At 40.6% G+C, this 27,042-nt stretch overlaps 1 protein-coding gene across 2 annotated transcripts in view; it reads right to left on the reverse strand.

The window, feature by feature from the left end:
- The window catches only part of ARHGEF3 (Rho guanine nucleotide exchange factor 3), a 295,300-nt gene that overhangs the window by 104,707 nt on the left and 163,551 nt on the right, over positions 1-27,042 (reverse strand). For both annotated transcript variants that reach the window (XM_019724204.2, XM_019724206.2), the window contains one exon: positions 25,873-25,935. In XM_019724204.2, the coding sequence (XP_019579763.2) occupies positions 25,873-25,935 (63 nt within the window). The remainder of the gene's footprint in view (positions 1-25,872; positions 25,936-27,042) is intronic.

Genomic DNA, 27,042 nt, shown 5'->3' on the forward strand with positions numbered 1-27,042 from the left:
TGCGTCTTGAAAGCCACATTAAGAAGTAGGCTTCATCCTTGGGATTTATCTAGAAGGAATATAAGGAGGCAGGAAAAGTATCAAGAAGCACAGCAACAACTCAACTTGTGTTTTAGGAAGACCCCTCTAGCTTCATGAGGGACTAGATCTGAGGAGGGGGAAGAAGACAGGTTGATCTCCTAGTTGACATCAGGAATGCGGGCCAAAGGCTGGTGGAAAAAACTGGAAGATTCCAGAGATACTTAGAAGGTAAACAGGTCAAGACTTGGCGATGGATTCAGTATAGGAAATGAGGGAAAGGTAAGAGGTCATGCTACCTCCCAGGCTTCTGACTTTGGCAACTGAGAGGTACTATTCAGAGGGACACAAATACCTTGAGAGGCAATGGGTTTGGGGGGTGGAGGGAAGGCGAAGAATTGCATCTTAGACACGTTAGGTATAAAGTCTAGAGGAGATATTCAAATGCAGCTGTCCAGGAGGCCTCACTCAGGACCCTGATGCTTGACCCCGTTTAAGGGATGGCCATAGGAAGAGGAACTCACAAAAGAATCCATGGTGTTGTGGCCAGAAAACTGAGTGTGAAATAGGAGAGTGTGTAATCATAGAGACCCGTGGAAGGGAGAACTAGATCAGGAACGGTCAGCCGTGCCATGTAGCAGAGGTCAGGAGGGGGAAGGAGCCATTCAGTGTGGCCACGGCATGACCTGGTGGCCAAGGCAGCAGGGTCACTTATTTGACACCAATGTATAGAGTATGGCTATAAAGTCTGAGGCCAGGTAAGGGAGGAACCCAGACTGGGGTGGACCCAGTAGTGAATGGAGCTGAGGAGAGTGGAGAAGAGAGAGGTGGAGGTAATGAGGCAGGATGGAGGGGTGCCTGTGGTCACCAAAGGGTTTTCTTTGTGATGAGAAAGACTTAAGGTTGTCAAGCAAAATCACTGTTCCCATTTCTATCCAGAGGATAAAATGACTTTCCCAAGAAAGTGGAAGAGCAGGATTCCAAAGATGTGTTTTCTGACTCTTTAAAAAAAATTTTTTTTAATCTTATCCTGGTAGCAATAAATGGACTTTCACTGATATGAAAACAAGTGCTCTGAGCTGCCTGCCCCACGTGACAGCAGCAATGGCAGCACTGAAGGGGAAGGAAGCCATAATGTGGAACCATAGCTCTCTCAAATTTGTGGCATATATGGCACAGATGATGAATGACAGCTGCCATCAGTAAAGACAGTACAAATATTTATTCTTGACCCTAAAATAAAAGGAAATCTAACTTTGAAAACTACACTCCTTGCCCCCCCCCCCAAAAAAAAAGACAAATGTCATTTTTCAATTTCACTACTTAGCATTCAAAGGGCTTCTTTTCTGTCCCAGTTGCGTCATTTCACTCAGTTTTATTCTAAAGACCAGAGGGTTCGATGGTGAGGAGGGAGATGGTAGGTCTGGGGGCCTATCCTGGTGTCCACTGGAGATGTCTACCAAGGGGCTGGATTGATCTGAATCCATAACCAGCCCACTCTGGGAGGTGACATCATTGAAAGGCACCAAACCACATGAAACACGCATAACTCAGGGAGAGAAAGGAAGCACGGGATAATAAAGAGGAATAAGAGCAAAAGAAAGAAAAGGACCTATGTCTAATATCTGTCTGGAAGGACAATGACTCAACATTTTTAGAAGTCTCTACCTCTTTCTCAAGCCCTTTTCTCCAGAGCCTTCAAATACCAACACAGGAACGAAGGATTCTTATGACATCAAATCTAATACTGCAATTTCACTTGTCTATTTACTGCTGATAAACTGTTTTTTATTAATGTTTAATTATGCTAGTAATTCATAAATATGCATCCTCCTTATAGATATGGCTCCCCTTTCCCCATCACTACACTGTCCCAATATTCCAACCACCACACTCCACCTCCATACCCCCACTCCCACCCCGGAAGTCCATTATCTGCTGCAGAAATACAGGTGGCTCTCTTTCCAGACCACCCTCCCTCTCTCTTCATATATAGATACACACAAAAACATATACACATTTTAAGAAAGGAAAAAACTATATTGAAATTGTAATAATATATACTGATAACAAAAGATGAATACAAGTCACATTTGACTTCTGCAGTTACAAGAGGTGCTGAAAGTGGTTACTACCATCAGCGTCCAGATACTTCTGATTATGGCGAACTACTGCTTGAGCAACGCTGACCAAAGTGTCCACTTGTATACATTTTTTTGGTACCCCCTGTTGCTCAAGCAGTAGTTCGCCATAATCAGTGTCTGGATGCTGATGGTAACCACTTTGAGCACCCCTTGTAATTGCAGAAGTCAAATGTGATTTGTATTCATCTTTGTTATCAGTATATATTGAGTATTACAATTTTAATAGTTTTTTTTCCTTTCTTAAAATGTGTACACATTTTTGGGCACCCTCTGTATATATATAGCTCCTCATTTGCTTGTATCTTTCATTTTAGAATTTTCCCAAAGTGAACCAAATTCTATTCCACCTTAAGAGTATTTTTTTTAATTTCATAGTCTTCATATCACGATTGCAGCTAACACTTCTGCTGTAATAAAATGGGAATTAAAAATAAAATCTAGAGGCTTTTCAGAGCTGGGTTAGAGGCTTTGCCCTGTCTCCCGAGATCAATAGACCTGCTTCTTCATAATCTAAGTAAGGTTTAAACAATATTATTTCTTTGAAAATTTATATTCGAACTTTCAAAACCCTGGCACACACTCTTCCTTTAAAACTAACTCTGGAGAACAAAGCCTCTTATATAAGCTTCCACGTCTACAGCCATGGGCCATATTTCTTCAGCTGCCAGATCACATGACTGATAACAAGGCCAAGATAAAGGCAATAATTAAAATTTTTCTTTCCAGAAGAAAAAAGGCCCAGGTATTTGAAAAAATGAAAACTAAAAGGATTAGAACAGTTCCCGTCAGAACTCTTTCTAAGCGGTTATTACTGTGGACGATAAAAAGGTCCTATGGAAAGTAACCTCACAGGGTGATCTGATCATAAATTCCTAACTGGGCAGTCATGGTGGGTAGTCACATCCCAGGCCTATAACATTTTAGTAAAAGGTCTATCTTTGCCTTAAGCAAGCCCTGGCCCTTGTTTCTGTGCATCTAGGTTAACACACCTTGTAATCACCCTCAAGAGAGCACATAATCTCAACTACCATGTAACCCATCCTGGGTTACTTCCTCCCACCTTCAGGTAACCTTCCTTACATTCCCTTCTTTATCTCTAATGCATAAAAGAAACTACAAAACTTACTCTCGGGGAGCATTTGAGATCTTGCTCCCTGTCATGTGTCATCAATTTGGTTCAAATAAACTCTAATAAAACTTCTCTACAGGTTGGGCTGTTCCATACATTGACATTTACTTGGCGTCATGCGGCAGGATTCTGAAGCAGCCCACCCAGGACCCCTGCAGACTGGACCTAGTATAAGCAAGGCCCACTGTGCCCCACCGACTCCCCGCTTCGCACCGGGTGAACTTGGGTGAATTTCTATTGGAATTGCGGCCTCCTTGTTCTAAGCAGCAGGCCATGACTTTATTTGAGCTGTTCTTAGAAAACCCTTGAGGTGGACATGGTTTGAGGTAACTCAGGGAAAGGAACAAAAATAGGTTGCTGCCTTTAATTTTGGCTTTTTAATTCTAGACTGCTTGCTGAAGAGTCTGAACAAAATCTTTGCTGGTTAAATGAGAGACTGAACTCTCTTTAGCTCCAAAAAAGAAAGGGCACTTGCTTCCCCAACCTGAATAGCCAATGGGGTGAAAATAGTTGTTCAGATCCCCAAATCTGGAGTGGCGAATTCAGACTGGTGGAGATGGGCGCTGGAAGTCACCCAGTGTGGTAGTACAGCCAATCCCAGAGAAGCTGGTGGGAGCACCAGGGAAAAGGGTAGGGCACCCTGGAATGTGTACACCCCAAGACAGGGGCCCATGCCTAGGAAAGCATTGCAGTTCCAGTGGACGTGTCTGGTAAGCTCTCGCTGGCCCTTCCTTGCACAGGTATTCTTAGGTGACTAAGAATCTTTGTAGGGATGTCAGAGGGGAAATTTCCTCTAGGGCATGAAACAACTCTATAGGGATATCTATGGCATTTGGCTCATCTGGAGACGTGCGTGTAAGGGCTGGTTTTCCCTAGAAGTTTGTGCAGACTTTACAGATCTCAACATTAACATGGGAAATTGTGCCATCCAGCCGACAAGGCCCACGACAGTCAGCTTCTCATTTATAACTAAGATGGCTGAGATGAGGACCCTTTGATACTTCTAAATTAATATTTTCCATGCACAATTAGAAAAAGCCGGCTATCAAATTAGGCAGAAAGAATGGAAAACATATTTAATTTGTCTCTCAAGGCTTCGAAAAGAGGATTTAGATAAATGGATCAACCTACGATATCACTAGGTGTCAACCCAGTTCTTTGAGGAATTAAAAATGGCTGTCCTTATTTTTAAAAAGGAGGAAGGTCATTTAGAACTTGATTTGTCAAGGACAGAAACTGTAAATGTCTCCAGGGCAAACTTTGATTCAACTGTTCTTTTATAAACTAGTGAATTTTTCTCATGGCTGAAAGATCTCCCTTGCTGTCTGTCTGTGTGTTTCTATATATGTATGTTGTAAATGTGAGATAATTTTCTACCTCCGGATGGTATTGTTAAAAATAAAGGCAAGCACTTGCAAGAACTGGGTATTCTAAAATTCTCAGAAAAATAGAAACTAACTCAAGTGCTTTTCAAACTCACGTGATCTAAGATTAATCCTTAGCAAATAAAAGCTAGCTTGTTTGTTAAGTAAAACAGACATGTCTTTACTTTGCCTGGGTTTTACAAAAATAAGTTCATGTTAATAATTAACTTTTGTATCTATTAAAAATGTTTCTAGAGGTGACAAAATGTCTAAGCTCCACTGCGCTATACACCTGAAGCTGAAGTTGAATAATATGAATGTCAACTATAATTAAAATACACACACACACACACACACACACAGAGTTACCGGAGATGGAGTACAATGTAGGGAATATAGTCAGTGGAATTGTAACAGCTATATTCAATGTCAGAGGGGTAGTAGATTGGCAGGGGGGGGGGGGGGGAGGTTATCACTTTGTGAGGGGTATAAATGTCTAACTATTACATTGTTTTGTACACCTGAAACTAAAAAAAAATTTTAAAGAAGAAAAAAAATAATAAAAAAATAAAATGTTCAAGCTAAAGAATGCTAATTGATTACTTCTTAGTTTTCATTAGACATTGAGGTTTTAAGAGTTAAAAATCTCAATATATGTAGGCAAACTTCTAGGGTACACTGTATGGGTAAACAATGGTTGTAAATTAAATGAATAGTCGGGGTTTTGGGAAACCTGAGATGGCCTCTTGGTTCTTTCCGGCTCCCTGGCATACCCTACTTTTTGGTTTTTTACATTCCTTCATGCATCACAGTGCATTTAAGCTGGACTACAATTAGATGAAGGAATTTATGAGTGATATTATTGAAAGGAGACCTTTTACCTATTGCCAAGCTTAAGATGTATAAGATAACTTTTAATACCCTCTTTATGCCTTATGTAAATGTTATACTAGATGCCAAATACAGAAAAATGAGACAGAAGGCAAAACTTGGATCATGGTAGTTCACAGAATAGAAATGATGCAGAATGTATTTTTGCAATGAAGGCCATAAGCCGTGACTGCCTTCCATTTACCTGCCCTTCCTGTTTCAGCCTCAACTCATACCGCACGGTTACAGTATTGCCTCATCCCCAGTGGTCAACAAGATGATGATGATAAAGAGGTCCTATGGAAAGTAACTTCACAGAGCAATCTGATCATAAATTCCTAACTGGGCAAGTCACGGTGGGTAGTCATGCCCCAGGCACATAACTTCTTTAGCAAAAGGTTTATCTTTGCCTTAAGCAAGCCCTGTCCCTTGTTTCTGTGCATCTATGTTAGCACACCCTTGAAATAAACTAACCACCTTCAAGAGAGCACATGATCTTAACTATCTGTAATCTCATCCCCGGATTACTTCCTCCCACCTGCATGTAATCTTCCTTTCAGTCCCTCCATAATCTCAAATGCATAAAAGAAATTGCAAACTGTTATTCTCTGAAGTATTTATCTCAGTCTGCAGAGATCTTGCTTCCAGGTATATCCTCTATTTGGCTCAAACTTTTATAAAAATTCTCTGTTTGGACGTTTCTAGCGTCAACTTTCCTCAACACTAAAACAAAATGAAATTTGATTTTTAAAAATGCTACACCTGTGGTGAACACTGTGGGTTGTCTTTCCCTAATAACTATTTCCCCTTTCTCTTTCCTTTTGAAACCTCTATTTTCTGCAAATATTCACTCCTTGTCCACTGTGTAATCTGAGTCCATCTGCATGGCCTTCCTCTAGGGATTGTTATTGGCACAGGGATGAGCAGGTGACATTATGCACCTAATCATATTAGAGGGAAAGACTTATTTTCTAGAAATGGAAGCACATTGCCCCAGTGGCTACTGTCAACCATCCTGCAACGATCAGGGGCACCAGCCTAAAGAGTGTGGAGAGTGTGGGGAGATGGAAAGGACCTAGAGGTTGGATGAGAGTTGAGCCACTGGGCCAGTCAATCAAGGACCAATCTACCTCTGTACTTACTCTGTGAGATGAAGCACCCTTACTGTCTAAGGCCCTGTAAATCAAGATTTCTGCTGCTTTCCCTAACTGACACAACACCAAAGGAGGTGGGAGTGGAAATCTGGTGCCAGTTTCCAACCTATAAATTACATTTGAAAGGTTTCTTCTTTCCTTCACTGTCACTTACATAACACATTTGCTGTATCCACATGCATTTTTATAGTTGAATACATTTTCCTAGGTTTATTTTAATCATTTAAGCCTAGTGATTAAATATGCATGATCAACTGGTTGATACTATAAAAAGTTCGCGAAGCCAATTCAGCTCTGATACTGAGCCCCTGACAACATCTGGAAAGATGCTAAGGCTACGGCAGGGATTGGTCCCTGTCTGCGTTTGTGGATTGCCTTCTGGTGAACAATAATAACTGCCAAGAAGAAACACTGTGGGAGGGCAGGGCATACTTTAGATAAGGTTATCACAGATGAAATCAGGGGTGGCCTCCACAAGGAGGTGGCATTAAAAGCTGAGATCAGAACAAGATGAGAGGCAGACCTGGGGAAAGAAGAAAGACAGGAATGAACCTGGCATACTTGAGGGGCATCAGGAAGTTCTGGTTTACTAGAGGGGGAGGGTAGAGGGAATGAGATTGGCAGGTAGGCAAGAGCCTGGGCATATAGGGCCCTATAGGTCAAAGAAAGTGGATCTGTATTTTATTCTAAGGCGGGGTTCTTTATTGTTTATGTGCCATGGGCTTCTTGGGCAGCCTGCGAATGCTTATGGACCTCTTCTTACAAAATATTTTTAAATGCCAAACAAAACCAAAACAAACAAACACAAAATTTAGGAATATGAAAGACCACAGGTAGGGGTTTGGGGGAAGAGAGGCAATGGGAGTGATTTATCCTGGCAGGGAGGAGTATTTTATCATTGACATTGTTTAGAATTGCCTGCATACAGTGATAATAAGCAGCAGACAGACTTGAAGTCCACTTTGTATTGCATTTAAATTCTTCAGCCAATGCATTACCTTTTTGCCTGAAATTGGGCAATGGATCCCATCATCCCCCACCCCACCTTGGTACATTTCTGATTAAGCATACCCATTATATTAAAATACAGTTACTGACATAATGAAAAAAATGAATTTATCATATGATAACATGGTTTCTTTGTTCGTGCTTTAAATGAAATCTGACAGTGGATCTAATAGCTACTATCATTTGGAATAATTATAGGCATATATGATATTTAGCGATAGATGCAACCAATATAATATGAAAACATCAGTGCGTTCTTTTGGTGACAATGTCACAAGTACTGCTGAGATTCGTTGCCCTTATTTATAATGAAAGGAAATGTAAATTTCAGTTAGAGGTTAGCAAAAATAAAGATGTAGACTCCAAATTTATAGACCCCATAGAAGTCACTGGATAGTTTGACTAAGGGGTTTAACATGATCTGATTTATGATTTTTAAAAAAGATGAGCCTAATGGATGAAGGGTCGGGGGAGTGAGACCAAAAAAAAAAAAAATGAACCCATGTCATTTCCTGTTCAGAAGCTGGCAATGGCCAGCTATAAGGAAGGGCAGCGCCCGGCGCTTGTCTCACAGACAGGCTGTTAAAGAACAGAAGACCTGTCTTTATGAGCGCTCTCTGGGCTCCTGCTGCAAAAGGCAATACCACAAAAATGAAGCACCTCCGGTCCTCTGCTGCTTGGAAAGGAAAGGAGGTTGATGGACAGGAAAAGATCCCCATGTCAGTCAGTTAGGCTCGGAGAAAAGAAGCCTCCACCTCTGTTTCCTGTAAGATGAGTCTGATGATAACTATCTCGTAGGCTAGTTCTGCAGAAAAGAGGAGCTGCCATACCCAGCAAGCCCTCAGTAAGTGGTGGTTAGTGCCCTGGTGGGACCTTCCTCTTCTGGTGCCCTCTCTCTGGGACCTGGGTCATCACCTTCAGAGGGACGGTGGAACATGGAGGAGTCTTAGGAGCCACCTCACCCTGAAAGTCAAGGATGGCTCCAGATGACCTAGAAAACCAGGGGCTAATGGGGACTGGAGCCCACTTCCATTATCTAGGGTTGGAACAAAACCAATGCAAGATCTTCAAATACTCAGTATTTAAAACCTAGATTGCCCAGATGGAAACATGCAAAGGAAACCTTCCTCACAGGGAAAGGAAAGAACCCTGAAACCAGCTGACAGGATGGAGCAGTGGCTAACGCAGGGTCTTTGCACAATTCTCCAGACCTAGGCTTTCCTCTCGATGCATCTGTAGAAGGAGCCACGGAGCCCCTGCTTCTTAGAGAGTCCCACTGCCAAGTCTTGTGCTCAGCCCAGAAGCTTCTGCCACACAGCACTCCCTCTCTCCCCAAACTGGAGAATGTGCCCCTCTCAGACTCTTCCTCCTTTCTCTCTTAGAGTCATTGCGACCTAACCTCATTTTGGGTTTCGCTTGTTTGTTCCTTTTTCACTCTTTCTCTTCCAAATGCCTCCAATCTGAGAAGCAGCAGCTGTACTTCCATTGGTCCAGACCTGTAATATTTCTCAGGTGGCTCCAAACCCATACAACAGTGACAGAGCACACTAAAAAAAAAAAAAAAAAAAAAAAGGTCTCCTCTGGCCAATCTAATACAAAGTCAAAAACAGAGATTCTCAGCGATAGCTTGAAGGGGAGTGGGGGAGCAAAAAGGAGTATAAGACCCTGACCTCCTTGCCATCCACCATTTGGGAATTTACAAGAAATAGTCCAGAGGCAAAGTGAGCGGGCTGGGAGTGGGAGCAGTCTGTCTTCCTTTAAGTGTGAGAGATGCAACAAGAACCCTGAAAATAACCTAAGAGCCACCCAAGAACTTCTCTATACCACAAATCCCCCCACCCCGTGCCCACTTTGAGCCCAGATCTGAACAGCTATTGCTGAGCCAACATCAAACCACTTTTTAAGAGGGTAGGGAAATACTCCTTCCCTGAATCCTTGCTCTTGTTCCAATAACTAAACAAAAAGCTTTTATCAGGATTATTACGCTGGGCGACATGGCACAAAGAAAGCAGTCCGCTTGCAGTCTGAAGGTCAACAGTGCTACTCTTGTTTGAATGTGTGGCTTCTCTAGGAGGCCAAGGCAAAACTGTGCCCCCCACCCCCACCCCCAGGAGCTCTGTGGCAATGCACATTCATGTAAAGCCTCACACAGGACTAGGCTGCTGTGGGCAGCTGATCAAGGCTGACCAGAAAATTACACCTCCTGCCTTTCCTTTGGCCCTGCCATTAGATTTTTCTTTCTTCTTTTTTTTTTTTTTTTTTCAGGTCAATGAAATGTTATCAACACTCCTCCACTGGAAAATGTTTGTGGTTGCAGCTAAGCGTGCCTGCTACAACCGCTGACAAAGGATTCCAAAATCATAAGATGCAAGAGTCAAATGAAGCCCCTTAGCAAAAACTTCTCTAGCTTTTTCCACTTCATTTAGGATGTGTACACTGGGCAGTTTCATTAGAAACCCTGCTCTCACTCCCACTCATACGAAGGGGTTTGTTTTGTTTTTTCCTAATGAATCACATCTGGTGTGTTTTAAAAACACATCTGTTCTAAACTGAATGTTTACGTCCCCCCAATATGTTGAAGCCCTAACCCCCCACGTGATGGTATATGGGAAGTAATTTGGGGCCTTTGGGAAGTAATCAGGTTTAGATGAGGTCATGAAGATGGGGGGCATGATGGGATTAGTGTTCCTATAAGAAGAAGAAGTGAGACCAGAGCCTCTCCTTCCTCCACGTGAGGACACAGTAAGAAGGTGGCTGTCTGCAAGCCAGGAAGAGAGCCCTCACCAGGAATGGAATCTGTTGGCATCTTGATCTTGGACTTCCCAGCCTCCAAAACTGGAAAGAATAAATGTCTGTTGTTTAAGCCACCCAGATTCTAGTATTTTGTTATGGCAGCCTAAGATGACTAAGATCGCATCCTAATTAAAGGACAGTCTTGTGTTTAATATAAGAAATGGAAAAGTACTCAAATGTATCCCTAACTGCTTATGTCTTCTTCCACCATCCAAGGAATTGGAGAAAAGGACTTGATGCTAGGGGGTTATATAAGCAAACTTACATATTGGTCTCCCGTTACTAACCACCATCTAATGTATTTATTTCCCTTTTAATCATCTCCCTGAAAAACCCATGGTACCCTGAACATCATGGACACAGGGAATTTTGGCACTGGAAAGGATGTAATCTGACTATACAATTACTTTAAAGATGTGGAAACTGAGGTCCAGAGAGGTGATGCAACAGGTACAAAGTCTGATAGCTACATAATGACAGAAGTCAAAATAAAACCGAATCTTCTAATCCATGATGAAAAGTGCCCATCCAAGCCGAGGCAGTAAACATACAAAGCTCTACACAAGTCCCTCAAACTCATCTGCTCCACAGCCAGCTAAGTCTAGATACCATCATCAGGAAAGCGAGGCAGCCTCCTACCGGTCTTCTGCATCTACCCTTGGCCTCCTCTGAGCCATTCTCGACTCAGCAGCCAGAAGAATCTTCTCAAAACACAAACCACACCCTTGCTTAACCTCCTCCCAACCCTTCTCCGTAGTGACTCCTACTGTTCTTAGGAAAACGATCTAAATCTTGAGCATGTCCTTTGAGCTTCTAAATAGTCTGGTTTCTGTTGACTGCTCTAGTCATGATCTACCACCTACCAGCTACACTTGCCTTCAAAGAAGCATTCTCCATCTCCCACGGGCCCCTTGCACATCTTGTGCTCATGCTGCAACTCTTACTTTCTCCTTTAACCTGGCTGTCATCCTCCCTTCTTTAATATCTCATTTCTGCAAAGGCTTCCTTGACCTTTCATGACTAGGTTCTTGGTTACATGCCCAGCAGCCTGCTTCTCTCATTTTCAAAGCTTTTCTTTCCACTGGTTTTTATATTCTTGTTATCGTGATTATTAATTAATGTCTGCCTCCTTCAGTGGGCTGTAAGTCGCCAGAACCTTGCCTAGCTTGTTCACCATTTCATCCTCTCACCATCAACACAATGCAAGTGTAGGAGAGGCTCAATCAACATGAATATGAAAGAATAAATGAGAAAAAGAATTTAAACACACATGTAGGCCCTTAAGGACGTTACAGTCTAGACATGTCTTCCAAATCACTTGTACATTGGGAAGCTATTCAATGATCAATGTTACTTAACACAGATCTTTCTAGGAAGAGGGAAATTACTCAATATCCTTCTTTTCTCAGAAGCACACGTGCTTCTTTAAGACCACATCACATAAAAAAGAATAACATTTCAAAGTCTACTCAGTAAAACATCACTGTTTCACCAATAACGCGAGACCTTCAGTCAAACATAAGCTCCCAAACTAAACAAAAGCTCTGGGTCCCAGCGGCAATTTTGCTCTTTACTGTGGTTCCTGAGGAGCCCATAAATCAAACCCTTCATTATATAACACACAGAGATAACCCTCCCTTCATACCATCCCTGTTTTCAGACACATTCTTCATGACTGTCTCCAGCAGCCAGCCCATTTCTCATTTCAGACACTCCCCCACTTCCCCGCGGGGACAGCATGCACACGGCAGGCTTCTTTCCGCAATCTGACGGTAATTTAAATTAAATTTCAGCCTCAACTGCTGCTTGTATTAGGGAGAGAGACCATCATGGAGGAAGACAGCAAAACTTAAAGCAGCAATGTGGCAGAGACATGATGTGACAAAGCATGGATTAACCAGAAAAACGAATGATTCTGCCATGGCAAAGAGAGCAGGGCAACATTGATGGATCTTGAGCGTGTAATGCTGAGCGAAACAAGTCAGACAGAAAAAGCAGAGAACCACGTGATTTCACTGATATGTGGTATATAAACCAAAAGCAACAAAAGAACAAGACAAACAAATGAGAAACAGAAACTCATAGACACAGACAATGGTTTGGTGGTTGCCAGAGGGTAAGGGGGGTGGGGGGTGGGGGGTGGGAGATGAGGGTAAGGGGGATCAAATATATGGTGATGGAAGGAGAACTGACTCTGGGTGGTGAACACACAATGGGATTTATAGATGATGTCATACAGAATTGTACACCTGAAATCTATGTAATTTTACTAATAATTGTCACCCCAATAAATTTAATAAAATAAAATTAAAAAAAAAAAAAAGAGAGAGCAGGGCAGAGTTGTCAACAGCTATGAAAAAGGCACTTCAGAAACATGACAACAAGCAAACTCCCTTTTCCATGTGAAATATTGACTATGAAGGAAAATAATCTACAATTTTTTAAAGCCAAAGCTTTTTTCAGCTAAACATATTCAAATTGGTGAAAACCAAACCATGTGAAGATGTTTTCTCTCTTGTATCTCCTCTATGGAATTTAGTCAATTCCTGTGATGACATCTGACGACATTAGAGACAGGTGGCTGGTGAGGTGCCATCTGTGAACACTGACATCCTATTCAAAGTGCAGTCACCTCTGTTAGCTACAGGTGAATCATCTACCTTTTGGCTTAGTAACAGATTTTTAAAAGCCTACCTTTCTTTTAAGTTATTAGCATGCTTAAGCTGAGGAGATCATCAGGTCCATTTGGGGGTCCATTCAGCACCTCTTATTTAGTTTTCCACTGTCTTTGAAGCTTATAGTTCATAGTAGGCATTTTTAAAGCACAACTATATTTACCTTCTCCAAGTCAGATAAGCTAAATACAGAAGGGAAAGGGGAGCTAAAGGTGGTGGGGCGGCATGGCGGGTGCCCTGCATCGCTTTCCCAGGTGAGGCACCTCCATAACCCTCGAGGGCGAATGGGGAAGAATCCCACCAGGTCCAGATGGCAGAACCTGCCACACTCTAGTCCCTACAAAGCTGGGTCTCTCCAAAGTGGATTTCTCATTTTCTTCTCAGTACTGAAAATGCTCAAGAATTCACAGCTTGCTCACATTTCAATGTAATCACCAGACCACATTCCAGGGTGAGATACAAATGATGTATGTACTGGTTGTCCACTGTTTTTAAATGACCTGAAATTACACTCCTTTCTATGAAACGGACCAACCAGAGCTGCATGTGACCGACAACTCCTTACACACCTCTCTCCTATAACCACATGGTGGGTCCCAGGAGCAGTGCTCTGCGCTCCACACATACCAGCTACTGGTAAATGGAAAGAAATTGAGACTTCAAAAGGGGGATGGTTTTCATTTTAACAGCAAGTTTCCGTTCCTACCATTATCCCGAGAGATTCCTGTAGCACAAACTGAGTTCGATGTATAAGCACTGGTATTAGCAACTCCACTTCTGCGGAAATCATGTATACATTCCACACTGCTTATATCCTCTTATCTCCAGGCTGATTTATTTTATTAGCTTGTAAAAGCCTGGCATTATGTTCACTTATCTTGCTTTGTATACCACAAGGTCTCTTCAGGTAGGCCTTGGTTTTGCCCCTTGTTTTATGGCTTTTCTTTAAAAATGAGGAAATGTAAATCCATGTATAGAGGAAGACAGACATTCTTAAAATGTTGCCAAGATAAATCCAATTCATGTTTACAGTAACTTTCTAAAGACAGCATGAAACATGAACAATCAAGTGGCCCCTCATTCAATTATCCAACGAACGTTAATTGGATGCACTCTGTGGCAGACACCATCAGATGCTGGGAAGATGGCAGAAAAATAAACCACAAGTCATATTCTCGTGTGGACAGATACATATAGAAAATATGTAAAGAGTGGCACGTGATGATAAATACCATGAAGGAAAGAAAGTCAGGTAAGAAGAGCAGGGTGGGTGAGGGCTGGGAAATGGAAATGCTGTTTCACAACAGGAGACCGAAGAGGCCCAAGAACACATGAGCAGATACCAGAAGGAAAGGGAGGCAGCCAGTCACATGAGTATCTAAAAGAGCTTTCCACATAGAAACAGCAAGGCCCTCGAACGTGAGTGTGAAAGGATAAGAGGAGGGCCAGTGCGCTGAGGACACACGGAAAGGGGAGAGTAGTCGATGACAACACGATCTGATGGTACTGGGCCACTGAGTGAGGAGGGAGGCAGCGTGTGATTGAGGCTTCACAGGAGTCTTCTAGCTGCTGTGTTGAGAGTCAAGGAGGGTCAAGGGCAGACACAGGGAGACCAGGTGGGAAGCCAGACACTATAGAGATGATGGGGGCCTGATAAAGGTGGTCCAGCTGGAGGTGATAATGGTGTGGTTCTGGCTGTATTTAAAGGCAGAGCTGACAGTGGCGTTACCAACTAGTCACCCATTGACTGAGACTGCTTGGATCTGAATCAAGCCTTGCAGAATAAAATCAACAGCTGAGGCATTTGTTAAATACCCCTATTAATTATTATTTATAGAAACGGTTCATTAAAAAACTTGTGGGGTGTCGAGTTAACTCAGTTCGTTAGAGTGCGGTGCTCTTAACAACAAGGTTGCCAGTTCAATCCCCACATGGGCCACTGTGAGCTGCGCCCTCCACAACCAGACTGAAACAACTACTTGACTTGGAGCTGATGGGTCCTGGAAAAACACACTTAAAAATAAACAGAAGTTTTTTAAAAAAAAAAAAAGTTAAAAAACAACTACAAAAAACTAAACTTGTTCCCCATAAAAAGGCATAGAACTCCACAACCCTCTTATTTTTAAGCAATGCATAAACATCATTTTTATTTCCCCTTCCCTGGTATCATTTATCCTTAATTAATTACCAAATTTACACTTGAAAAAAATACATTCAACAAATCTTGACTAAGAGCTGAAAACATACCAGGAACTTTTTTGGGCACCAGGGTGGAGCAAGACACACAAACCACGAGAATTCTCCATGGACCCTACATTCTTTTGACATATTTCAGAAGTTATCCAGTATCAATCAAATAATGTAAAAAGTTTATGCACAGAAAACATCAAGGGAAAAAGTCAACATACTATCTTTTCTTCACAGAGAATGAGCAGCAGACACAACTGAGAAAAGTAAGAAAAACAACTTCTGCTATTGAAACCAGGAATATATAACCAGATCAAAGATTCGCCTTGATGCAATTACATAAGTCATTTAGGGAAAAACTCAATTAGCTGGGAATGGAAGCCCGGATGAAACTTCCTAACCAAGATTATTTATATAATTTCAGGTGGACAGATCCAGGCTACGTTTCGGGGGGGGGGGGGGGGGAATCATAAGAAAAAACATTTGTGAACAATTATTTTCTACTTACTTTTTACTGCGAATAATCTCAGTCAAAACAAAAATTAACGATAAACTACAAAATGTTATAGGCAATTGAGATGCAAACTTTGTCAACATAACAAACTTATTCTTTGAATTCACAACTGGTTTCTTTTGTCTGTCTTTTTTTTTAACCATGGATGATGCAGAAGGAATATACACACGATCATTAAGTGAAGCATATGTGACAGGGACAAAATTTTCCCTCTCCACTAATTTTAACAGCCTGTCCAGATGTGCACGTGTTAACAGCTTGGTTTTTCTTTGCTTTTTTTTTTTTTGGTATCCATGAATGGAAGCAGAACAAAACAGCACATGAACCTGAACTACAAAAATGGCAATAACTTTTTTTTTTTTTTTTTTTTTAAGGAGAGCACAGCTCACAGTGAGTGACCCATGTGGGGATCAAACCGACAACCTTGGTGTTATTACCATGCTCTAACCAACTGAGCTAACCGGCCACCCCAAAAACGGCAATTTAATACCATTCACACTAACATGAACAGAGCAAATGTCCACAGGCACTTTTTTGCATCGACCTTACTACTTATTCTGGAGTATGGGGCTAGTCATTGCTTGTAACTGGGAAATACTGGAAACAACAAAAGTGCCCCTTGATGGAGAATCATGTTAAAATCATGGAGAATCATGTTAAAATAAATTATGACTCATTTGTGTTATGCACAAATGAGCAGTAGTTAAAACAATGAGACATAACTTTCACTAGGTGAATGGATAGGTAAACTATGATACATCTGTACAGTGGACTATTTCAGTGATTTAAAAAAAAAAAGTGAGTTCTCAAGCTACAAAAAGGCACGGAGGAACTTTAATGCATGAGTTCAAGAAGCCAGTCTAAAAAGGCTACATACTGTATGACTCACTGGAAAAGGTAAAACTCTGGAAACAATAAAAAGCTCACTCTTGCCAGGGGTCAGGGGTGGGAGGGGATGAGCAGGTGGGGCACGAAGGAGTTTTAGGGCAGTGAAACTACTCTGTATGATACTGTAATGGTGGATACGTGTCATACCACATTGGTCAAAACCCATAGACTGTACACCACCAAATGAACCCTAATGTAAACAACCTACGGACTTTGGGTGATAAGGATGTGTCAACGTAGGCTCAGCAGTTGTCACAAATGTACCACTCTGGTTGTCAACAGTAGGGACGGCTGTGCATGTGTGAGGGGTGAGTGGAAACTCTGCACTTTCTGGTTAATTTTGAGTGAACCTAAAACTGCTCTGAAAATAAAGACTACTTAAAAGAAAAGAAAAAAATACAAGTTGCAAGTAAAACAAAAACTCACAACATTTATGGCCTTAAAACACCACCAAAAACTAAATTTTTTTTTTAAATATCTGTATCTATCTCTATGCCTAACTATATCTAAATATCTGGGAGGAGGCTAAGCTGATAACCAGGATTATACCTGAGGAGGTAAGTGCGACGTGGGTGGAGGGGTGGGGGTAAGATGCTTAAGGGGCTGTTAGCTCTATCTCTGTTATTTCTTTTTTTTTTTAATGATGGGAATTATACAGTATTATTTGTGTAATGAAAACGTTTTTTCTTTTTAAAATATTCACTTTATATTTAATGTGAAAGTATTCAAAAATAAATTACACATATCATGACATCCTACCCCTAAATACTTCAGCATTCATCTTTAAAAAATAAGAACACTTTTCTACCCTATACTTACTCTTCTTTGCTAGGTCCTCCCAAAAATATCATCATCATTATCGCCGTCTCTTACTTTTACATAATGGTTTACATTCTCTCCTTTAAAACACTGACAACATTATATGCCAACAAGTCAAGATCAATTATATTTGTTATATTTGTTTATTTCAGTCATAATACAAAGCTTATCATAACAGATTGAGTATCTTAAACAGGGTTTCTTAATCTAGAATTCTCACACCCCACAAGGAGTCCATGGATAAATTCAGGACATCTGTAAGCTTAGATGGAAAAAAGTACATCTTTAGTTTTACTAAGAACTGAAATTTAGCATTTCCTTCCAGTATGAATGGAGACCACAAATCACAGAAGCATTTAGCAGACCTGTGAGTTTGTCACCATAGAAATCACTATATTTTCAAATCACAGTGTGGTGGTTGGTGTATTTCAAAATATCACTTACTCTCATCTCGTGGAAGGTATATTAGTTATTAGGCTTGTTGCCAGCTCTTGTTACTTAATGCATTGATTAAGAAGCCCATAGGTAACTCTTACTACCAATTTGTTTTTAAATATTTGGATAACTGTGTGAGTTTTGTTATAATCATATGTATTTTATTTTAAGCACATATAAACAGTCTTCTGGGGTGAAGAGGCGTTGATAGGTTTCACAAGATGTCAAAGGTTAAGAAACCCTGGAACCCAATCACTCCCTCCCATTATTCCATTCTCCCAACATAACCACTAACCACAATGCAGTGTATGTTCTTCCACGTTTATTCCTTTGCATGGAAAAATATATTTATAAACATCGAGGAGCATAATTTACATTTTATGTGTTCTGCAATTTTATCTTATACTTATATCTTATAATATATTTACAAGTCTATATAACTCTGATATTCAAGCTGTTTTCAGCCTTTTGGTATTATTTTAAAATGCTGTAATAAAACTCCTTGCATATATATTGCATATATCCTCTTCATATATTGTTTGGTTTTTTTCTTTTTTAATTTCATGGTCAGTTCTATTTATGGAACACTGGTGCCAACAAGTACCCTCAAATTTAACTCTAAAGTTACCTTGGGTTCAAAGAGGATATTTGAATTCAACTTCAAAGGCAAGGGAAGTAATAGCTAAAATAAATGAATGGGACTATATCAAACTAGAAAGTTTCCACAGAGCAAAAGAAACCATCGGCAAAATAGAGGCAACCAACTGAATGGGAGAAGATTTTTGCAAACAATGCCTCTGATAAGGGGCTAACATCCAAAATATATAAGGAACTCATACAACTCAACAACAAAAAATAAACAATCCAATTAAAAAATGGGCAGAGGACCTGAAGAGACATTTCTCCAAAGAGGACATACAAATGGCAAATAGACATATGAAAAAATGCTCAACATCACGAATCATCAGAGAAATGTAAATAAAAACCACAATGAGATATCACCTCACCCCAGTCAGAATGGCTATCATCAACAAGACAAATAGTAACAAGTGTGGGAGAGGCTGTGGAGAAAAAGGAACCCTCATACACTGTTGGTGGGAATGCAGACTGGTGCAGCCGTTATGGAAGGCAGTGTGGAGGTTCCTCAAAAAATTACGAATAGAATTACCATATGACCCAGCAATCCCTCTCCTGGGTATCTACCCAAAAAAATCTGAAAACATTTATCCATAAAGACACATGTGCTCCAATGTTCATTGCAGCTTTGTTTACGGTGGCCAAGACATGGAAACAACCAAAATGTCCTTCGATAGATAAATGGATAAAGAAGTTGTGGTATATATACACAATGGAATACTATTTGGCCATAAGAAAAGATGAAATAGTGCCATTTGCAACAACATGATGGATCTTGAGATTATAATGCTAAGCAAAATAAGTCAGACAGAAAAAGCAGAGAACCATGTGATTTCACTGATATGTGGTATATAAAACTGAAAACAACAAAAGAACAAGACAAACAAATGAAAAAACAAAAACTCATAGACACAAACAATAGTTCAGTGGTTACCAGAGGGTAAGGGGGGTGGTGGTAGATGAGGGTAAAGGGGATCAAATATATGGTGATGGAAGGAGAACTGACTCTGGGTGGTGAACACACAATTTGAGATATAGATGATGTATTATAGAATTGTACACTTGAAACCTATGTAACTTTACTAACCCCAATAAACTTTAATTTGAAAAAAATTAACCATAAAGTTGATTCTGTATTATGAAATCAACAGCAACAATAACTAGCATTTTTTTGTGCTTAGTACTGTGGTCCAGATCTTCAGTGCTTTACATGAACTAATTCATTTTAATCCTTACCACTCTAAGGAGGGGCACTGTTAGGATTTCAGTTTACAAGGGAGGAAACTGAGGTACAGAGCAGTGTTCAGTGTCTAAGCTCCCAAAGTTTGTAATTCTGAAGACACATTCAAACAAATAAGCATTCTTGGAGCATGAGAACCCTCATTTAATGTGGGCCCCACTGCTGTCACTTTGAAGGGGAGGAGTAAATGATTACTGATACTTTGTTACATCATTAACTTCTGAGAATGTGTCTTGAAGCTCCTTGGAATTCTGTCCCTGTTCTTTCAAGAGGTGGATCAAAGAGAAAAAGATCACAGTGATTATGACAATCCACCACATAATCAGTTAGGACAAAGACAAGATAAAATGTGTCTATATCAACAAGAAGTAAATCTGCCATCAGAGATGGCAGTGTGACAGCCTTGAACTCAGCAGAGGGTCTCCACTACCTTAGGCCCAAAGGATTTCACAGGCAGCAAGAGCATATCATAAATCCAAAACGGAAAAAATACCAACAGGTTAAATATAAGCATGTGCTAATGAAGACCCAATCTCAGAGGCAGGCCTGGTCTCCCCGGCGATAAGAGCATTATTAAAATCTCCCATGTGATTCATCAAGGCCTCATGCTGGCTGGGGCAAGACTAATCTCCCCAGTTAGCAAGTTCCAGAACAGACTAAGAGAAACAAAACCACAGAAATGGTATCGTTTTAAATTATCTGGACTCTGCTGAGTCGAGATAAAGTAATCCTGCTGCTCTTCCGTGTCTGGTTTAATGTATCCTAGCAGTGAAACGTCATTTAGCTTAATCGAGACAGGAAAGGTTTCTTGCCCCCCTTTGACATCAACTCTTGTGCTTTGAGCATCCATGCAACAGGGTAAATAGAAAGCACAGCAATGGAAAGTTAGGGATGTACATCATAAACATCAAAGGTGGTTGGCCAACAAGGCCAGATGAATGTCCTACAGACATCATCCTCCACTGGAAGACATGGAGCCAAACCCTTTCCTCTCCTTCCTGTCCTGGGGGCAGTATGTGGAAGCTATGGAATCCAACTAGCCTGGGTTTGAATCTACAACAAGCAGGGACTTGGTGCAAACTGCTTATCTTTCTGAGTCTCAGTTTCCTCATCTTCAAAAAGGGTATGATAACACCAATGGTCATGGGACTGTCATGAGGATTAAACGGATCCCCATTCCACTCCCGGTCAGGGCTCAACCTGCTACCCTGGGGAAGCCCCATCAGCCTAGAAAGGATGCCCCACTATCAGCTCCACCACTACCAGCCCCAACCCCAACCAGGGGCAGCGGGGAGGATTCCTCTTAAAGAGGGGGTGTAAGCAAATGTCCCATATAAAGTCACAGGCTTATCAACGGACCAGAGATAAAGTTGAAAGAGATATGGGCCAGAAAAACCTGAAAACAATCCCCCACTCTGAGTTGCTGTACAAGATACGCAAATGCTCTGAGCTGCCTTTTCACCTTTCACTGCCCGAAGGGATACAAACCTGTTCAAGGGTTTAAAAAACATTCATACCCTTTTAGCCAGGAATTTCACATTTTATCCTATTAATTAATAAAAGGTTGCACAAAGGTATTCTAGGCTGCCCATCAGTGTTATTTCTAATAAAGTTGTAACTTATCTAAATATCCAGTGAAGGATTGGTTAAATAAATTTGATGCGTCCACTTGACAAAGTATTATATAATTACTAAAAATAATGTTCTTGAAGACTTTCAGGATGTGGTGACATGATCTCAATATAGTAAACGAAAAATACAGGACTAAATTAATACGTGTGATGATCCCAATTTTTAAAAACTGTGTGCTTATATCAATCCAACTTTACATCAATCACACATCAATCAAACTTTAAAAGCTGGTTGAAAATATATGTGCTATTTAGGTATACATGTACGTAGCAAGCTCACAGAATCAAGGCAACAATAAACATTAAACTCAGCAGTGTAAGGGGTTTGCAAGGGCCTTCAGCTTTGCCGTTAAGGGTGTATTTCGTCAATTGCATTGGTAGTTACATGGAATTTTATATTATCCTTTATACCATTTTGTGTGTCTACAATATTTCATAATGAAAGAAATTTAAAGTGAGTGTATGTATAATGCCAGGAAGGTAATATATCAAAATGTAGCTACTGCTTTAGATTATCGATGAATTCTATTGTTTACATTTTCCAAATTTTCTACAAAGAATGTATATTTCTTTTTATTTTTTAATCATTGCTTTTAATCATTGGAAACTTTTTTTTTTTTTATGCTACCCCCGAACTCATTTGTTTTTTGAGAAAGGATGCTTGGTGCTAAGCAATGTCCCCCTACCCCATCAGGGGCATACCTGGCTCTTCTGCCAAGGGACCTTCCTGGGGCACCATGAACCCCAGCTCTTCACTCAGGCATCTCTCACCTGTTAAAATTTAAACTAGAGAAGTGCTGTGGGGGAAAAAATGTCCCTGAAATCATCACACTCACATCCTTTGACGTGAGAGAAGATTTGTAGGCGGCTGCTGGGAACATTCTCCACTCTGAAAATTGTTCTCCAAAGTAGGTTGCTGCTGTTGCTGCTTTTTTTTTTCTGGAATAGTTTGTGTTCTGTCCTGCCAGGAAGCTGGGGACTCAGCCAGTGGATTTGGGTAAAGTGGTGGGGAAAAAATAGAGACCAATTATATTGTCAAGTAGTGTGGACTCTTCAGTCACAATTCATTTTTCACCAAGTGCTGGGGGTACAGGGTAGGAGGATAGTTCTTTGAAGGTAGGTACTTGCCTTAACACCCTCCCAATATTCTTTTTAAGAGGAACTCTTAACATGGGGTCGTGGCACGGCTCCATAAAATCACACATCAATCTTGTAAAAGTTTTTGGAGCCCAGTGCTATTATTACCAGGTTCCCAAAAGAGTCCATGGAGCCCCATTCTGGAAGAATAAGCTTTTTTATTTTTTTTTGTTTTTTTTTAAAGAGCCTCCCATTCCTATTTGGTCTCTAAGCCCAAGTTTAATAGGGCGTTGGAGAGGAGTTTAGTAGAAAACTCCCTTCTAGGCACCTATCAGAATTGTCATCTGAGGCTTTAAAATAAAGCAAAATGTCAGTGGGAATGTCTGGTGTTATCATCACTCAGACACCCGAAGGGCTCTATGCATACTTTTTAAGCAAAGGGGGAAGATTTCATCTGTATTAATATTTCCCAACTTTATGTCACAGATGTATTTCTTTAGAAGGGGTATGTGTGTTGAATTCCACATACACATTAGGAGGGCTCACTGTTTTTTATTTTTAAAATCCATCAACTAATAAGTATTCACCAAGAGCTGTGGTGTACACAGCATTGGGCTAGGACTCAATGGAAACTTGACCATGATCCCCAAAAGACCCTTGTCCCCTCACCTAGCAACTTCTTGTGCAAAGATATCTGGTGAATGTCTTTCCACTCATTAAATGGAATTAAAATCAAGACTTACTAATTTTACTTTCCCAAACCCTCATATCCTCCAGTGTGAGTCATCCATTGGAACCCACCTCTTTTTCAGATACTACTTTCCACTACACGTAGAAATAGGCTCAAAACAACTCTTCAGTAATGCTGCTGGTTACTTAAGGGACTGTAACTCTACCGGCTATCACCATTTAAAAGCACTTTTGAGTAGCCTACAAAGGTCATTTATTAGAACAATTAATTTAATGGACTCATATTTATTAGGCAAAACATCTTCTCATGAGTGGCTTCACCAACCGTTTCATTCAATTCAACTCATCTCTACAGAGTGCCTGCTAGGTACAGGGCACTGAAAATAAGTACCGTTTCCTGTGTGGCCACATTTCGATCTGTCACACATCCTGTCATCTCCATGACTTGGATTGTCAGTAGACCTGCAAAACACTGGTTTTCATGTCCTCCAACAGCTCCTAGAATTCTTCTAACTTTTACAATTATTATAATACTAAGTGACACTATCTGGAGGAGAGTCTGCCCAGGTTCTGGAATCTGTTTGCTAACATTCAGGAAAAATGCCAGGCAAATCAGAAAGGAGTTTGGCCATAGTTGAATCCTTAAGCATAAAGTAGATTTATTTTTCATGAAACTCTCTTTACTATGACGAAACATGACATGAGATAGTTAAAAAGAGGGGACGGGAAGTGGAGAAGGTGAGGGAGGGAGGGAGAGAGGGTGGAGAGAGAGAGAGAGAGAAGTCACAATTCGTAATTGCAATACTAATCTTTTCATGTAAGAGATTTTAGAGATTCTTTGATAAAAAGCTTCTAGAGACATGTTTTCCTAAAAAATAAATATGGTTGAGGAAAAATGTATGATGAAGCACGATCTTAGAAATGACCTAGATTAAAGTCTTGCCTAAATCACTACACCTCCCTGGGCTATTTCTTCATTTGCAAAGTGAGGGAAGAGGAATATATGATGACTAAGGGCTCTTTAAATTCTGAAAGTCGATGATTCTAATAATTTCCACAAAATTTAAAACATTCAAACATAAAAAAACTTGTTGCCAATAAGGGAAGTTCCATAAACTTCACTCGTCAATAATAAAACATTCAATGACTAAAGTGAAAACCAGGAGAACATCATCTTTTTGTCCTGTTACCATGGCAATCTAGTAAACTGGTCCAAATCTATCAATCTGATGGTGCAAAGATGGGAACAAACACCATATGGTGAAACAAAGACGCACAAGTACATTAATTAGATGACAGCTCAGGCTCACTCGGCATGGCTGCTGACATCACAGAATACGCTGCAATAATTAAAAATAACTATAAGAGCATTGTTTATACTGGTAAATAAATGCCATCAGATAAGAACCTAAAAACCCATGTTCTACGAAGATTCAAATTCTCACAATGGTTTTAGAAGACTTGATCTTAAATCTCTCTTTTTAAACAAATGAGGAAACTGAGGCCCAGAAAGAGGAAATGACTTGCCCAAAGTTACACCATTAGTTATAGGCAGAGCCAGGACCAGGACCCAGTTCTTCATACTTAGCACAGAAACCTTCTCATCTTAATGACAATGGCTTTTGGGTTCTCTATAGAGGAGAAAGATGCAGGCCTAAAGTTAGATGGATCCAACATGCACAATGTTTAAACTCCAAGGAAGTGCAAAAGATGAATAGATTGGTAGCCCAAGGAGGGCCTGAATCCCTACCCCCCGAACCGCTGAGTAAGAAAGGCAGCAGAGGCCCAGGTAAGCTTCCTACTTGTGTCAGTGGGGAGACGAGGAGGACAAGCAAAGAAAACTGCTGACATTTGGCATTCAAGGACATGGGCCTGAAAAATAAAGCCTTTCACCTCTATCATCACCAGCAGTCAACTACTACTTCATGTAAATATCTTTCGTGAACAGCTGCTTTGAAAGGAAAACACGGTGAGGCTAACATTTGGTGGGTACCTAGTACATACCAGGTAACGTGCTTGGTATTCTTACATTTATTGTTTTACTTGATTCTCACAAAAATTTTGTTAGGTTAAGTCTTTTCATCCCTTTTTTTCCAGCTGAGGAATCAGAGGTGAAGGAAAGTGTCACACAAATGGTAAGTGGAGAATCTTAATTCAGACTAAGATCTGCTGAATCCAAAGCCACTCACTCAGCCATGCTGCTGGAGACCTTCTCCAGCCTTTGGGCCACCCAGCTGCCTGAGTTGGGCCAACCTGCTAACTTCCCCCAAAGGGAGACAAACATCAGGTCCATACTCTGGAACCAGGTTCTAAAATAGCGCAGTGGTGTTTACCTAGATTCTACCCAGATGCACTCAGTTCATAATTCATTTTATGACAGAAAAGACATAGGCGATAAACAACTTGGTTTGGACGTTTAGGTTGGCCACACAGCTTTCTCCAGCAAAATGAAATACATATTTTTAAAAGAGTTTCCCCCCCGGTCACAACTTTCATAGTTGGACCCTGGGCGCCCACTTAACACATACAGCATATTAACAAAGAGCCAGAGATGAGAGGTGTTTCCGTGGGAGGGCAATAGTACGAAGAACTGTACTCACACTTATGTCGAGGCTACAAAGGCTAACAGCATCTTCATCTTGGGTGCTCTGCTTCCGTTTTCGCTGCAAAACAAACAATAAAACAAAGTTCAAATCTAAACAGGGGTTATGGCTTTGATTAAGGAAAGAAAAAACGCAATCAAGTAGCATATGCAATCCTTGTTGTTTCTACCTTGTTGCCCAAAACCTTTAACCAAGCTGTGTAAATGAACTGTTCGTTCTAAGAAAGCCTAAGAAAGTAGGGGAAACAATTAAGCTCAGGATAATTGGTTTGCACTATGACTTGTATTCATGCTGCTAAAATTTGTTTCTTTTTGGATTTTTTTTTTTCCACTAAATGTCGTCATATATCAAGGCTTAGAAACTTAAATACAAAATTCAGATTCTGACTAACCTGGTAAAAAAAAAAAAAAACTAGACTGGAAAGAAAATCTAATTAACTTAAAGATATTCCATTTTTAGAGCTGTTTTGTGCCTGGGTCATTTAAATTTGTTCTAAACCTCATCCAGGGTCCTGATGTAATTGCACAACCAGAATGCTGGAAAGAATCTTAGACACCATCTCTGATTATAGCCATAAACACTGAGATTCAGAAAAGTCATTACTGGAAGAAAATTGTATTTCAAATGAACTTTTGACCAAGGAAGTCTGCCAGGCTAGATGTAGAAAAATATATTTTCCTTTTTATGAAAAGAAACTCCATCTACAAACCACAATAAAGGTCACCAAAGATACATTCACCTCTCTTCTGCATCCTAGCTCAATCAACCAGGCAAGTATTTCTTGAATCCCCAATTTGGGATTTGTCAAGTCTCCCTATCTTATTGGCAGAAAGCTAGCAAAGGACAGAAATCGCTGACATGAAGTGCCAGTGGAGTCCAGAGCCCTCTGGAACCGTCAGCCCCCAAAGAAGACCACCCCTTCGTCCTCCTCTGTCAGGCCCTGAGCATGAACACAGGCTGAGACTGGAAAACAGCCAGAGCTGCCTCCGTCCATCTTACTGTAATTGTCCTATTATTTCTTCATTTCAATTCGACAAAGATTTGTTGTGCATCTACTATGTGCCAGGCCCTGTGTTCCTGCAAGTGCCAAGATCAGTAACTCCCCCAGTTAAGGACCTCACACTCCTGTAGGAGGGACAGACTCTGATATGAGTAACTATAATGCAG

The sequence above is a fragment of the Rhinolophus sinicus genome, linkage group LG10, assembly GCF_036562045.2.
Source record: "Rhinolophus sinicus isolate RSC01 linkage group LG10, ASM3656204v1, whole genome shotgun sequence".
Classification (NCBI taxonomy): domain Eukaryota; kingdom Metazoa; phylum Chordata; class Mammalia; order Chiroptera; family Rhinolophidae; genus Rhinolophus; species Rhinolophus sinicus.